Consider the following 17,030-nt stretch of genomic DNA (forward strand, 5'->3'; position numbering starts at 1 on the left):
AGAGAAAAAAATATACCTAAGTGTTTTTCTTTGCCTATTTTTATATGTATAGGTATTTCGTGACCTTGTGTCGAATCGACATCAATAATTGTAACTTCTCAAATTAATATATTATGTATAAACGTGACTGTTTTGGAAAATGTCAATTTAATCAAAACAATTCGAGTGCGAAAACTCAAAAAAGTTTGAAAAAAACAAAACCTATGCATTTGTATAAGCTGATTTTTGCAAAAGATAAACATAATGTATTTAGTTCAGTGGGGTTCGAATGTTGACCTGTACTACTTTAACAAATGCAAGACTTCTTAAGACTTGCCAGCATGATTGACCAGATTTATTGCATTCAAATATACTACTGCAGTTTGTAATTTAAAACTCAACCTAATGTATCAGCTCCAAGATTATAGTTAAGTATAATTAAAAACAACAAATTCAACGAATACACGAAAACAAAAGCCTCATTAACAAAACTTTTTAATGCAATCATGGCACTTTATCATAGCAGGCCTGAAACAGAGGACGTAAAACCAGGAACTCACTAGCGAACCGTACCCATGTAAAGTAACAGGGTTCTAGTGTGTACGCGACGACTGCAATCACTGCATAACAGCGTGCTAGGAAAACAAAACACAACAGCGGTGAAACTCGACAATGGCGGCTCGATACGAGTGCGTACTATTTTGATTTTTTATTGCCCTGCACGGGTAAACATTCACGGCTCGTCTGGAACGAGATAGTAGCGGGTGAATATCAGAAAAGTGAATGCTGTCACCCATCCTAGACCCGAAATCTAACTTTTGTAGTAGGCATACTGTCATTATATTGTTTAACACCTATTTGGGAATAATTACAAAGGGAATATCTTCCACCGAGCGGGTGGAATTACTCAGTAGTCTGACGATCCGAATATTTTATTATTATTTGGGAAGGAAGGCTTACTGGTGGCCCGGGGCCTTTCCGGTTTCACTAAGACCGGTGGGCGAAAATGGGCTCAGCCAGCAGGGCTGCCCGAGTACCTCTGAAGGAGTTGCATGCGTCTAATAATAGTGTTACTGGATCAGATTGATCCGTGAGGACGTGTCTAGAGCGTCAACGTTGACTGGCCCTTGCGAAAGCTGGAGTCGGGAAGTAGTCAAAGAGTCCGAAAGGTATTGTTCGAAACTTTCAGAGATTCAGGCATCTGTCAAATACTTTTATTTTAGTATGATAAATACCGCCACATTTAGGTATGAGTAGGTACTGTAATGACTGAACCATACCAAACATTGCTGTAACTCGGTATTTAGATTTTTTCAAGACGTCAAAATGAAGCCCCAACAACAACAGAGACCATTGCTTAAATTACTATCTCTTTACACAATCAACATTCAATTATTCCTAATAAAACGTTACTTAACACGAATTAAATGTGCTTAATGATAGATTTTTTAAATACTTTTTGTAGTTTTTGTTTCAACAGCGATTGCAATCGATACTAATTAGAGTATTGGCTCGCTTAGACACGAGGCACACGACTGAAGGAGGTCGACCATACTCTCTCTTCTTCTTATTCTTCACCCCTGTGTCCACCCAATGCTGAGTGGAGGTCTCTTCGAATGCACCCCATTCTCTTCGGTCTCTTGCCTTTGTCATCCAGTCCCTACCAACCACATTGACCAGGTCATCGGTACACCTCGTTGGCTGTCTGGCCGTTGAAGTCGTCGTGGCCTAAAAGATAACACGTTCGGTGCATTCGTATCTAGCGATGCAACGGTGTTCAAATCCCGCAGGCGGGTACAAATTTTTCTAATGAAATACGACTTAAGAAATGTTCACAATTGACTTCCACGGTGACGGAATAACATCGTGTAACAAAAATTAAACCTCCAAAATTATAATTTGCGTAATAACTGGTGGTAGGACATCTTGTGAGTCCGCACGGGTATGTACCACCACCCCGCCTATTTCTGTCGTGAAGCAGTAATGCGTTTCGGTTTGAAGGGTGGGCTAGCCATTGTAACTATACTGAGACCTTAGAACTTATATCTCAAGGTGGGTGGCACATTTACGTAGTAGATATCTATGGGCTTCAGTAACCACTTAACACCAGGTGGGCTGTGAGCTCATCCACCCCCCTAAACAATAAAATAAAATAAAAAACGTTATTACGTCCAGTACGAGATCTCCACTCAAGTATTTTTTTTTTTTTACCATACCATATGAATAAAATATTATTATGAATATAGATTTGTGAAAACAGGCAGCGCTAACCACCAATCAACGATAGGTTTGTACGTTCAGTGTACTGGAAAGCCTTGTACGAGTACAATTAGACTGGCGCTCATGGAAGGCTCGAGAACCGAAATAACGTGAACGCCTACCCTCAACCCCGGCGTGGCTCAAGTTATAAGAAGTCAACTGCAATCTAACGTTATTAAAGCATTTCACTTAAACATTTCAATATAATATAATCACGTTATCTCTTATGCGGGATTTACATTACGAAATTAGTGTCATGCATGTTGAGCTCAGTTTCACGAAAGTAGTTTCAATATATGCGAAAGTAATTTCGTCAAAAAATTTGTGTCGCGAAATTCACAGTATCGCAGTAACCATGGCGCCATCACCATCAAAGCTATATTCTATGCTATATGCTATATTCAATGTAGCTAAAGAAATACTTATATACCTATAAACTTAAAAAAAAGACTATCAAGAAAAAAAAAGTTGGTAGATTCGAGGATGGTCAACAAGAAGGCATTTAGGTGCAATGAAGTTAGTCTCTGAATTAGCACATGAAGATCCTGAGAGTTATAAAAACTATTACACATCGAATGAGTGAATATAATTTTGTGTTTTTACTGTAGGTGTTTCGGGTCCAGAGACACCCTTGTCGCTAATATTCATTAATAAGATCTATATTTTTATATGTACTCCATCGTTGGTTTGCCATTTTCAACGCTTGAAGCGCATCCGAACTAACAATACACACGTCCGCACAGCGCAGGCCCTTTCGCGACATTAGTTTCACGTCGCGTCTACACTATGAAATTAGTTGCATGACATTAATTTCACCAAAAAATCGCGCAGGGCACGAAACTAATTTCCATGCATGAAATGAATGCATGCATTACGAAAGTGTTAAATTACACGTGAAACTGTTGGTAAAACTAATTTCACGCCACTAATTTCGTAATGTAAATTCGCCTTTAGTGAAGCATACGATAACCGTTTTTTTTTTTTTATTATGTTAATTTTGTATTGAAATTCTGTGCGTGCGTTTGTCCCTAAAATTATCTAAAGTTGCTCGACCGATCTTACTGGTTTTTACGTGGGTGACCAGGATAATTTAGATTTACAATTAGAAACAGATTTGGTAGGCAGCGGCTTGGCTCTGCCCCTGGCATTGCTGAAGTCCATGAGCGACGGTAACCACTCACCATCAGGTGGGCCGTGTGCTCGTCTGTCTACAAGGCAAAAAAATAGTAAGTCGCGCAACAATCAGCCTCTATTGAATCAAATCCCATTTTTTATGGTCAATAAATTGGCCGGTGTGTATGTGGTATGTGCATTACCGCGTTTTTATCTGTTTCTATTGGCACTCTAGCGAAAGTTGTTGTAATAACATCAATGTAGAAACGATAGTGTGCTATTAGTACAAACAAATCTATGGTTTTCGTACATTTTTCTATAGTTACAGAGGAGTAGGATAATTTTTCACTGGTGATTAATGTAACCAATGTATGTGGTAAAGGATTTTTTTTTATTGCTTAGATGGGTGGACGAGCTCACGGCCCCCCTGGTGTTAAGTGGTTACTGTAGCCTATAGACATCTACGATGTAAATGCGCCGCCCACCTTGAGATATAAGTTCTAAGGTCTCAAGTATAGCTACAACGGCTGCCCCACCCTTCAAACCGAAACGCTTTACTGCTTCACGGCAGAAATAAGAAGGGTGGTGGTACCTACCCGCGCGGACTCACAAGACGTCCTACCCCCAGTAATTACGCAACCTCTAATTTTGCGCTTTTGGTTTTTATTACACGATGTTATTCCTTCACCGTGGAAGTCAATCGTGAACATTTGTTGAGTACGTATTTCATTGGAAAAATTGGTACCTGACGGCGGGATTCACCGGACGTCTTGTCCTTTAGGCCACGACGACTTCAACTATACGAAGCGTTCTAATTTAGTATAGTCGTGATTAACGACAGGTTAATAAATAAAAACAACACTCGCTCCAAGTTTTTGTCTTGTACCAAACAACAGAAAGTTGCTCGCCAGTGCGTTACCTGTAACGTGGCCCATATTCGTCACAGGGGCTTCCCATTGGGAAGTTCCCAATTTTGTTACTTTACCCGAAATGTCAGCTTTAACCAGAATATTTAACATAACGCATTATTTTTAAAAGCGAATACAGTTAAAATTTATGTCGCAATTTAAAAAATATGAATTTTGGAAATACAATATTTAACTTTCACATGATTTCAGCCTTATGCCCCAAAGCAATACTGGTCATTGTTGTGACAGCTTCTATGAGGTCTAATGATGATCTAATCCCACGGATGCCTGCTGATCTACTGAGCTGATGATCTGCTCCAGTCCTCCATCTGCTCAAATCCAAAATTAAATGATCACGATACCATGGTCCCATGCTAACATTTTCTCCTGTGCTATGGATAACATAAGCACCTTAACATAAGAATCAAATACCAACTTTTTTTTAAACAAACTGACTGCCTTCTACTATTAGGAATGGAACTTGTATGGCAAAGCCCGTTGCACTAACCGCTAGTCCAACGAAACGTTCAAAGAGCGAAAGAGGCATTCATAAACCCCTAATCTCCCGATAAAAAGACCTCATTACCTCGAACTGAGACATCGCCAGTAATAATCCCTGCTTCATTAGGTCTCTACGTCAGCGTAACTCACATATTGAATTAAGGTCTGCGTCTCGATTTTCCTCTACTAAAGTCAGTCGATCCCGGTCCAATCACCGGCAGCCATTATTTTGATCAGCTCGGCTGTACGACCCACATACGTTTCTCGCACTCAACGGCTTAATTAATACCATTTATATTGAACGCGAGGAGTGTCTACGATTCCTAGTCGCGTTCCTTTATTTTTAAACTAGATTTCATCCATTTGCGGTTAACCTAATGGTTATGCTTCTATTTTTATTTGTTAAGATAAATAAGAAAGACAGTCACAATATGTAAATATCTCCTTCTTTTTTATTCCTACCTATGCCGATAGCCTTGAGAGGCTATTTCAGCTTCTCTTTGACGTGTAGGTGAGCTCAAGGAGCTCAAACCGGAGTGTTGCAAGAGCAATGCTTTGCAGAATCTACCACCGGATCGGAAACGCGACCCACTGAGAAGATCCGGCGAGAAACTCAGTGGGCTGTGTCTATGGGTTAATTTACTCATCGAGCCCTTCGTCGCCGGCGACGGGCTTGGCGAGAACGGTGACCGGTGCTTGCGGTACCTAAAAGCACCGTTAATGAATCGGAAGAATCCGTAATGACATGCTTAGGGCAGTCTCCTTCCTTAGTCGATCTCTTCATTGCTGATGGTCGTGTCTAGCTTGAAATGTGGACCACTCGATACACTATGTTTCTCCACGTCTTCTTGACCTTGGCGATATTTATAGCCTCAGTTATTGGCAGGCCGGTAAGCGTGTTTACCAGATCAGTCCAGCAGGTAGGTGAGCTTCCGCGTGATCTTCTCCCGTCAACTCGACCAGCTACTTCTCCAGGCTATCAGGGTTTTTACGAGCAATGTGACTAAAGTACTTGAAAATACGCTGGAAGCAGATGTAAATCTCCATATACTATATTCCACTCCTATCCTATATATCCTACTCCATATAATAAGTCTCCATATACTGTAGCAGTGAAAATCTCAACGTTGAAGTGCCGGCCAATTATTTGCTTGGCTTCTAAAGAAACAAAGAATGGCAGTGCTCGTTTCAATCACTAATGATTCGGGCTTTTCTTCAGGCTTTTATTGGAAAAACTTTAAAAACTGATTTCGATTTTATATTTCATGACCGACAATAAATAAAATCGCCGATCAGGTCCCCTTGTGAGAGTCTTGTTCTGACAATCTCTGCATAGCATAGACATTGGTGTCTGTAAGCACCATGTCCGTCTGCCTAACTACGCAAGAAATTTCCCCTCTAGTTAAACTCCATTAAAATTAAATTTATGCCGTTATTTCAGTATTATTTACTGCGACGCCTGTCCTCGATAGGGCTGCAAAGGGTAATTGATGGCGCGTCAAAAACTATCTGTACTCCGTCGTATTTTCGAAGCATTCTAGCTTTTACCTTTGCACGTGCATTTATTTAACAATTGGAAATTTGAACTTATCAAACATTACCTATAGAAAAGCGATTTTCTAAGCTATACTCCTTTTTTTAAGCAGTGAGTTACCATGAGCATTGACATGACTGTAATGATATGTCAGTAGTGAAGAAAGCCGGAAAATGACAAGATTAACAACGAATAAAAACTTATTAATAATATTTTTGTTTTTTTCTGTCCCCGGGTTCACTATTACTTGAGACGGAAAAATGAACTAACGACCTGCGCGACCAGCAAGGAGGTTCGAAAATGCCTTTTCAGCCACTGACACATGTGGTTTGATAAAACAAAAGTATTTACAATTACCTCACATTAACAATAAATATTTAAGGGACCACATGAAGATCTTTAAATTAAAAATAAAAATTATATTTTTGACTGAAATATTTTGCTTTAATTTGATTATACCCATTTCATTACTATTTTCCACGACCATTGTTAACCATAGAGAATTATAGAAGCCGTATACTTGTGGCGTAGGCACATAACTCTCCAATGCTTAATCTTTGCCCTAATGTATTCTGTATCGAATATTAAATGTCGCATCTACACTTTGTCTACTCATTGTATAGAGTCGTATAATAAAATAGGTTACTCTTCCTATTTTTAATTTTTTTATTTCCTTTTCGCTGGTAGCCTAAGAGGCTATTCCAGCTATGCCCAGACGGATAGGCGAGCTCACGGGCTCAACCTGAGAGAATTTGCGAACACTAGCCCTAGCAAGAACAGTGCTTCGTAGAATCTACCACCCGATCGGAACCGCGACCCACTGAGAAAATCCGGTGAGAAATTCTGCTGTGTCTATGGGTTACTCTTCCTAATTAAGACACTCTATCATTGGATTTTACAATAAACTGTTACATCTCTATCAGTTTTCTCAACTAATTAACCGATTACAGAACAAACTCGTTTGTGTATATAAATGAGAAGTTGAAGTGAAAATCTATACTAATATTATTATTATAGGTATAAAGAAGAAAGATTTGTTTGTTTGTTTGTTTCGAATAGGCTTCCAAACTACTGAACCGATTTGAAAAATTCTTTCACTGTTTAGGAGCTACAGTATTTCCGAGTGATATAATATTTTCTGAAAAAAGTTAGGGATCCTTACTAAAACTCCAATAATGTAACCCAAGGTGTAAAAAAATCACCTTAAATATTCTTTACATCGCATGCCTTGCGAAAACTATTTACGATAGAATAAAGTAATCTATACTAATATTATAAAGAGGAAAGATTTGTTTGTTTGTTTGTTTGTTTCGAATAGGCTTCCAAACTACTGAACCGATTTGAAAAATTCTTTCACTGTTTAGGAGCTACCGTGTTTCCGAGTGAATTAGGCTATAATATTTTTTGAAAAAAGTTAGGGATCCTTACTAAAACTCCAATAATGTAACCCAAAGTGTAAAAAATCACCTAAAATATTCTTTACATCGCGTGCCCTGCGAAAAAAGTTAGGGATCCTTACTAAAACTCCAATAATGTAACCCAAGGTGTAAAAAAATCACCTAAAATATTCTTTACATCGCGTGCCCTGCGAAAACTATTGATGAAAGAATAAAGTAATCTATACTTCTTACTTCTATACTATATAACCTATACTAATATTATAAAGAGGAAAGATTTGTTTGTTTGTTTGTTTCGAATAGGCTCCGAAACTACTGGACCGATTTGAAAAATTATTTTTCCATTAGAAGCCGACATTGTCCCTAATGAACATAGGCTCCTCTTTTTATTTATTTTTTATTAATTTTTTTTGTTTCATGTGTGTTTTAATGTTTCCGAAGCGAAGCGAGGGCGGGTCGCTAGTAAATAAATAAAATTGAATGAGAAGTCGTCTCCTCTCAACTAACCATAAAGTATGATCAAAATCAACGAATCCAACATTCGTCAGTTTAACCAACTGCCTACGGACCAAGCGAGACGACGCCGCGTGTAAAAAATGTCGAGGTCAGTTTTTACTTCGACGCCAAATTACCTCACGGCACCTTAGTACAGTTAATTAAATTCTTTTAAGTGTCCTCCTGGGCGCTAATGAGAACGCCTTTTAAGTTGACGTTCAAGAAACTTTCTTTTGTCTTGGAGGCCTGTTTTTAAGTTAATTTAATGAAATTTAACTAGACTATTTATGTTGTAAGATGGGGAGAATCGAATGAAATATACCTGTTTATTAAAACTACTCGCGTATCACCAAATGGTCGGATATCAATTTTTTCCAAACTAATATAAATCTTGCGTATTATCTATGCATTTAGGAGAGTGTGAAAAAAGACAAAAATCTATATGAAACTGATTCGTGCAAAAAGTAGGTACATACATCCGAGGTTATTCTTACGATATTCTTTTTCTACAAGTCAAATCGTCTAAAGAAGGTCGGCGATCATTATAGCAACTTGAGCCTTAGACACAACGAAAGAAAGAACAGAACCGCTTTAACAAAGAAAGGATGTTTTTGACACAACATTGACGTAAGATAGGTACAAACTCTTTCTCCTTGCACTCCAGTCTCCTTGTTCCTGCCTCTGATATTAAGATAAACTAAACCATAGGTCGGAACTGGAAGGGTTTTGTAAAAGATCTAAACGAATACTATTAATGCAAATGAAATATATAGAGAATCTTGTGGTATACTTATAATTACGGTTCTCCATAAAACCTAATTCTGGCAACACTCTTTTTTTAGATATATACCTAGGTATTTTCAAAATTAGATCTATGGCAGTTCAACAAATGGTTCGGGATCTATTTCCGGCTTCTGACAGGTGAGGACCCCGCAGCGGTTGTGACAGCACTTGAGGGCACGAGGGCAGTCCGAGTCGCCGGTGCAAGTATGGGAGCAGATCCACGGGCCGCGCGGAAACTCGGGGCAATTACCTTTCTTTACTGTAATATACAGAATTTATTCTCAATGATTTGCTCAATATTTAGGGCAATCCTAAACATAAAAATGTATATGATTGTTTTTAAATGTGGGAACAAACTAATAAGTATGGCAACACCGTTAGTTGCAGTTACAAAAAAAACTGATCGTACGTGCGCGTGTTGTGCATTAAAAAATAAAAATCTTTCGCTCTGAATCTAGTTTTTATTAAAGCTAGCACCAAAATACAGTCCACGCTCTAAGCACTCAATTGTAAATATTTTAGTAAACTTTCGAAATAGATCTTAACCCTTTGTATGCCATGTAGGTCACCGGTGACACTGAAGTAATTGTGTGGATTTTTGTTACTAACAGTATGGATTGCCTAACGTTGCTATTTTTTGTTTTTAATGCATGTCTTAGTTTTTTTAGCTCTCTTAGAAATAGATTCATTCTCAGTATCTTCAGATTCGTCTTCTGTAATATATTCCGGCACCTTAGTAATAGAAATCGACATAATTACTACAGTAATGGCAGTCAAAAGGTTGAGATAGGAACGTAAGTAGAAGCGAAGTCTAAAATAAATACTCGTAATTTTATTAAATTCATGTTTCGTGAGCACTTTCGTGTATACCATACTTTTTTTTTATTGCCCTTAGTAGGTTGCAGGCAGATGAAAATAGGGCCCACCTGATGGTGAGTGGCTACCGTCGCCCATGGACTTCAGCAATGCCAGGGGCAGAGCCAAGCCGCTGCCTACCGTTAAGTATTCTCCACAAGCCTCGTTTGAAGAACATGTCATAGCGCTCGGGAAACACCGTGGAGGAGAGTTCATTCCAAATCCGGATGATGCGTGGCAAAAAAGATCTCTGGAAATGCACTGCGAATGACCGCAGCGGCTCCAGGTAGTATGGTATGGTATGGTATACATTCAAACATAGACCACATGTCTTAAGGAGGATGGCCGCATTCACGCTGTGATGTATATAAACTTAAAACCCGACGCGCCGTGGACTCGAACCCTTATCACGGAATAACAAATAAGAATATTACCTAAATGAACAAAGTGCCTCTGAGTCATCGCATCAACACACATGGCTCCACCGCAGTGCGTCGGACAGCAGAGCTGAGTCCCGTTACACTCCTGACCGGGACCACACATCGGCTCGCAAATGTCCACGGACAACGTCGGAGGACACGAACCGCACAGCGAGTACGATGTGAGGCAGGACACTGGAATAAAAAAACATAACATTATATCATTGTTTGTCTGTGCGCCTGTACAACAAAATCCCACAAGATGTTCAGAACCTACATATACATAGGTTTAAGAAAACTATTAAAGAACATCTGTGCAATAAAGCTTACTATAAAGTCAATGATTATCTAGAAGATTGCACAAAGTGGGAATGAGTTGCTCGCTCAGGGCATTTCAATATTGTAATAATTGTTATGTTATAATTACTTATTGTAACAAGGAATATTTAAAAAAATCTAGTATTATAAAAAAAATTAATATTTCAAAAAAAAAAGACATGCCCGCTGAGTTTCTTGCCAATTCTTCTCAGGACGGAGAATGTTGTGAATTGGCGGTAGTTCTTTTGACGTTCAACAAGTATGTACTTTCATTTATGTTGAATAAAACTTTTTTGATTTGATTTGATTTGATATGATTGTATCATGGATATCCGATCGGCAACATATTGAAATTACCGTAATCGTTAAGTACATGACGTGAATTTTACTTGAATATAAGAAGTCGGTCGGATAGAGGATAGGCGGTACTGAGACGCGGTAACAACATAGACCGTAAAAAAGTTATTTAAAAATATAATTTAAAGTGAATTTAGTGATAAAAAATCGTACAAGTGGCAAATAAACTAGTGAATATGACTATATAGTGAAGACAAGGTCCCAAGTTAACGAATAATACACAAAATACTTTAAAAAAATGAAGTTTTAACAAACGACAATCTAAGAACTTTTTCAGTTTTTTCTCGCGAATCCAGGAATTTAAATTATATTAGTGTTAATCTATGAAAGTTCCGGAGTGCAAATAAATGAAAATCGCGTAAGTTATTCCTTTTTTGGAAAAACATAACTTCTTTCCTGAATGAGTCTGCAATTTCGCCTGTCATAGAAAATAAACTGCGAAACAACGCCAACTATTAGGAAAAAGGCAAATTACGTTCGATTTACACACAAAAAAATTATATCTAGTTCTACTAGAGGACGCAACAAGTACCAAAACAAAACAAACAGACCCTATGGAGGAAATTATGAAAGCCTTACAAAATATTCAAAAAGAACTGAACGCACAAAAAATAGAAATTCAAAAAAATGGCGAAAAGGTGACAGAACAAGTAACACTCAACATAACCAACAAATTAGAAGAGAAATTTACCATATTGGAAGAAAAACATCAAACCTTGAAAGAAAATGTTGAACAACAAGAAAAAAGGATTCAATTTATGGAAAGACAAGCAAGACAAAGAAACATAATTTTCTTCGGTATCGAAGAGAGTGAGAAATCCTATCATAATTTGGAGAAAAATATGTTGCAATTCATAAGTGAAAAATTGTCCTTAAAATTGGATTGTAGAGATATTCAGGAAATAAGGAGAGTGGGAAAAAAATGTGATAAACCGCGACCAATAATTTTAACCTTTTCTACCCTTGGTTCAAAAGTCAGCATTCTCAAGCAAAGAAGATTATTAATAGATACCCAATACTACTTGAACGAAGATTACCCTAAATACATATTAGAAAAAAGGAAAGAACTACAGGAAGAAGCAAATAGAGAGCGCGAGAAAGGAAATAAAATCACGATAAAATACGATAAACTTGTTTTATTAAAATCAAACAACAAAAGAACACTGATGACTTCACCAGTGTCAAATCCCAATTCTCAAGCACTAGTTCGTAAAAGTACAACAAGATCCACTAAGAAAAGCAAAATAAAACAAGCAAACCCATCTATACCTAGATCAAACAGTGTCTCAGAAGGAGTTCTAAAACCTAGTATTCTAAGCTATTTTAGTAGGCAATAACGTCAACACACCACATAACCAAACCAACGACAATACAACCAATAACTTACATTCATAGCAACCAACTGCTCCCTCCCTCAACGATGCAACATTCAATTAATTTCAACGAAGCAACAAAAACCATCTTCCAATCCGGCTGGTCACCGTGGAAGATCAAGACCATAACCCTCTAAGGAAGATATCTCAAACTTCTTCAATAATAAGAAAATGGAACACAAACCCAAGAAATATTTCACTCAACTAAAGAGAAGAAAGATCAGCTTTACATAGTAACTTACAACGTCAGAATTTAATAAAAAAACAGCTGTTATTCTTTAGAGGAGGCCTTCACCTTCACTTGAGGAGGGGTCCATGCAAACAAACTTCTATATATTTTTTTAAAACCTTGTCTAGATTTATACTTTTGTAAGGAAACGGAAGGGAGAGAGAGAAGGGAAGCAAATTAAGTGAAACACGTGTAATAACATCAGTACTTTTTTTCTTCTTCTCTTTTCTTCCTTATATATATTTTTTTATATTATATTTAAAATATGTATGCAACCTACTATTTGTATGGAATAAAAGGCTTATTATTATTATTATTATAAGAAGTCGAAATTAAAGCAGTCGTGAAATGAATTTGAGTCGACATTTCTAGTATCCCTAACGTTCGCTCACCTGTGTAGATTTATTCATTAAAGACGTAAATCAATTTCAAATAGTTTTTTATTTTTTTTATTGCATAGATGGGTGGACGAGCTCACAGCCCACTCTGGTGTTAAGTGGTTACTGGAGTCCATAGACATCTACAACGTAAATGCGCCACCCACCTTGAGATATAAGTTTTAAGGTCTCAGTATAGCTACAGCGGCTGCTCCGCTCTTCAAACCGAAACACAATACTGCTTCACGGTAGAAATAGGCAGGGTTGTGGTACCTACCCGTGCGGACTCACAAGAGGTCCTACCACCAGTAGCTAAATAGAACTAGCAGTAGTCGGTTTCTTTATAAACATTATTATGATTCTATTGTCAAACACTCGCCAATTTCTCCCGCGATTTCGCCAAAACTACACTATAGATATATAGTATTAAAGACAAACAATATTAATTTATTCTCAATTTTAGCACAGACTTTCAACAATAACAAAAGTTTGACAATAAACGCAGAGTATATGTGTGTGTATATGTGTTGTGTCAAATAAAAATGTTAACATTCTGCACTCCTTCTCTATATTCTCTATAAGTGTGGAAAATTTCATACTCCTCCATCCGCGCAATCTTCGTTAAAAGGGATACAAAGTTTTTGCTTCATGTATTAATATATAGATATTAAATAATATTCTCTGTGTACCAACAACTACAGTCAAGTTTGTTCATCAGTGCTCACGGTTGACATGTTGATTATCATGACATTGACATTAATGGCATGGCAGAGAATTCGTATTCGTACTATTGCCGAAGACGTCTGGTTGATAAAAAATCAAAACCCATCTTTCCGTACAATAGTTCAATAGAACAAACATTTAGGTATAATTTTATAAACAATAGGAAACCGTTTTCTAAACAGAAATTCGAATATCCAGTTACGTTAATTATTAATTCAATATTCAGACTAAACGCCGCGTTCTATTCCTCAAACTATCACATTCAAGATACAATTTTGAAGCAATTATCACAAAATCAAGTACTGTATTACTGGTGGTAGGACCTCTTGTGAGTCCGCACGAGTAAGTACCACCGCCCTGCCTATTTCTGCCGTGAAGCAGTAATGCGTTTCGGTTTAAAAGATTGGGGCAGCCGTTGTGAATATACTTGAGACCTTAGCACTTATACCTCAAGATGGGTGGCGCATTTACGTTGTAAATGTCTATGGACATCGGTAACCACTTAAAACCAGGTGGACTGTGAGCTCGTCCACCCATCTAAGCAATAAAAAAATATATATATAAAATTTACACATACACATTTGCGTGTATATTCACATACATATGTAATCATATACACACTTAAACGCAACATAAAAATATAACAAATTTATCAGAGAAATAGAAGAAAATAGTATATTGCACAACACACTACGTTGCGAGTCAAATTTTTAAGTTTACTATAGTATAACGCTCACTTAATGAAATGTTTTGTCGAAATTTTTACGAGAAATTCGTTCGTTCGATTTCAAACAGCGAACATAAAACGTCTTTCGTAAGAAACTTAGAACCCTCATAACGAAATTGGAGATCAATTAAATCTGTACTCACCGATAATTAGAAGTAAACAACGCAGCATTTCTGGACTCTTGAACTCACGGGTCATTCGCAACACAGCTGAGATTATAACGACAAATTCGCAGTCCACACACACACACACTATTTTAACTTAATATCCTATAAACAAATTATCTCTATTATCCACAGACGATTTTCTAATTTACTAATTGCGATGTACATGTGACGGGTTTGCGAGAACGAATCGGATTGATCGCTAATAAACAGTAAATGTTTTTTTATGTCAATACAGTGAATGCGAACAATATTTATTATTATCAGTTCCCGGTAATACATTAGGTTCATGAATACGACACGTTAAAATCCTCGAATTAAGTTAGTCATGTTATTTTCGTGTCAGTTTTGCCTTTCGAACGAATTTATAAGACTTTTAGGAATAATACTCGGCTAATGAAATACGTACTTAACAAAAGTTCAAGATTGACTTCTACGGTGAAGGAATAACATCGTGTAATAAAAATCAAACCTGCAAAATTATAATTTGCGTAATTACTGGTGGTAGGACCTGTTGTGAGTCCGCGCGGGTAGGTACCACCACCTTGCCTATTTCTGCCGTGAAGCAGTAATGCGTTTCGGTTTGAAGGGTGTGGCAGCCGTTGTAACTATACTGAGACCTTAAAACTCATAGCTCAAGGTGGGTGTCGACATTTACATTGTAGATTTATATGGACTCTGGTAACCACTGAGCACCAGGTAGGCTGTGAGCTCGTCCACCCATCTATGCAATAAAAAAAAATAAAAAACTATTTGGAATTGATTTACGTCTTTGATGAATAAATCTACACAGGTAAGCGAAGGTTGGAGGTAGTTGAAATGTCGAGTCAAATTCATTTCACGACTGCTTTAATTTCGACTTCTTATATTCAAGTAAAATTCACGTCATGTACTTAACGATTTTTTTTTTTATTACATTACATAAATATTACTCGTGCTACGCTAATAATAAGAAAATAAATTAATTTAATACTAAATTAATAATATTAAAATAATATTAATAAATAATAAGAATAATAATTTAATAACTAAAATATATTATTAAAAGGAGTCCCTTTAGGCAAGGTTCCGAAGATACTGGCAGCGTTCCCCCTTTGAATAGCTAGACTAATTCTTTTTCCAAGGTAGCTGCCAGCTCTTCGGAACCTTGCCTAAAGGGACTCCTTTTAATAATATATTTTAGTTATTAAATTATTATTCTTTTTATTTCTTAACGATTACGGTGATTTCAACATTTTGCCGATCGGATATCCATGATACAATTTATCGGCGTATAGATCAAATGTCAGAGAGATAATATGTTAGTCTCCGACCAAACTGAACCGAGAGTATATTATTATGAAGTTATCGGGGTATTTATATATTATTCCGATCTTGTTTACGTTCGCTGGAAACTCTGCGTTTCAATAATTAGTAATTTGGTCACTGATCTGGAAAGCTAACCTCTGCTATTCGTGCGTGCCCTACACACTATCGATAACTAAAAACACCACAGGACGAATGTTGTTCGAATCTCAGGTGTTCGAATCTCAGGCGGGTACCAATTTTTTAATGAAATACGTACTCAACAAATGTTCACGATTGACTTCCACGGTGAAGGAATAACATCGTGTAATAAAAATCAAACCCGAAAAATTATAATTTGCGTAATTACTGGTGGTAGGACCTCTTGTGAGTCCGCGCGGGTAGGTACCACCACCCTGCCTATTTCTGCCGTGAAGCATTAATGCGTTTCGGTTTGAAGGGTGGGGCAGCCGTTGTGACTTGAGACTTGAGACCTTAGAACTTATATCTCAAGGTGGGTGGCGCATTTACGTTGTGGATGTCTATGGGCTCCAGTAACCACTTAACACCAGGTGGGCTGTGAGCTCGTCCACCCATCTAAGCAATAAAAAATAAAAAAAGGACGTTATTTAGGTGAATTCATGAGAAATGTCTGTTGTTTGAAGAGACCTTAATTCATAATGTTATTCTCTAAGATCTATACTGTCTATATTATGTCTGATCTATACTATATCTCTGTCATTAGTTTTAAATTATTCTACGACTCGCGGAAACTGACGAAATATCACATCATTAACATTGTCTGTATCTCACACAATATATTTAAAGGGAGAAGTCGTTGTGGTCTAAACGATAAGACGCCCGGTGTACCGTATAAAGCGACGCAGCTTTTTTTATAATTGAGGGATTACTGGTGGCCCGGAGGACTTTCCAGTTTCACCGGAACAGGCGGGCGAGCAGAGGCTTAGCTAGAAGGGGTGGGATTAGCTAACAGCTGCCTGAGCGCCTCCAAAGGAGACCTAACAACTCAAGGGCAGCTGCTTCGCGAATGAATCTACTACCAGATAGGAATCGCGACCCGCTGAGAAGATACGGTGAAAAACTCAGCGGGTTGATGTTTAGTTTAGATTGCACTTCTCTTTGCCGAGTTCGACGAGTACGGTTACCGGGGTCCCTAAGCCGGCTCCTAGCGTTAGAACTGAAGGCGTCTAATGCAAGAGTTATCGGATCTGATG

General features: G+C 37.6%; 1 protein-coding gene and 1 pseudogene across 1 annotated transcript; one reads left to right on the top strand and one right to left on the bottom strand.

Annotated features, from left to right (window-relative positions):
- Nucleotides 1-8,963: 8,963 nt before the first annotated feature.
- LOC114247398 (whey acidic protein) lies at nt 8,964-14,733 on the bottom strand. The gene is made up of 3 exons (XM_028180354.2): nt 14,491-14,733; nt 10,259-10,438; nt 8,964-9,228 (listed from the first exon to the last, which is right to left on the bottom strand). The coding sequence occupies exons 1-3, from the start codon at nt 14,543-14,545 to the stop codon at nt 9,059-9,061; spliced, it is 405 nt and encodes a 134-aa protein (XP_028036155.2). The 5' UTR covers nt 14,546-14,733; the 3' UTR covers nt 8,964-9,058.
- On the top strand, nt 10,981-12,678 carry LOC149502287 (uncharacterized; annotated as a pseudogene).
- Nucleotides 14,734-17,030: the final 2,297 nt, after the last annotated feature.

The sequence above is a fragment of the Bombyx mandarina genome, chromosome 09 (assembly GCF_030267445.1).
Source record: "Bombyx mandarina strain Sakado chromosome 09, ASM3026744v2".
Classification (NCBI taxonomy): Eukaryota; Metazoa; Arthropoda; class Insecta; order Lepidoptera; family Bombycidae; genus Bombyx; species Bombyx mandarina.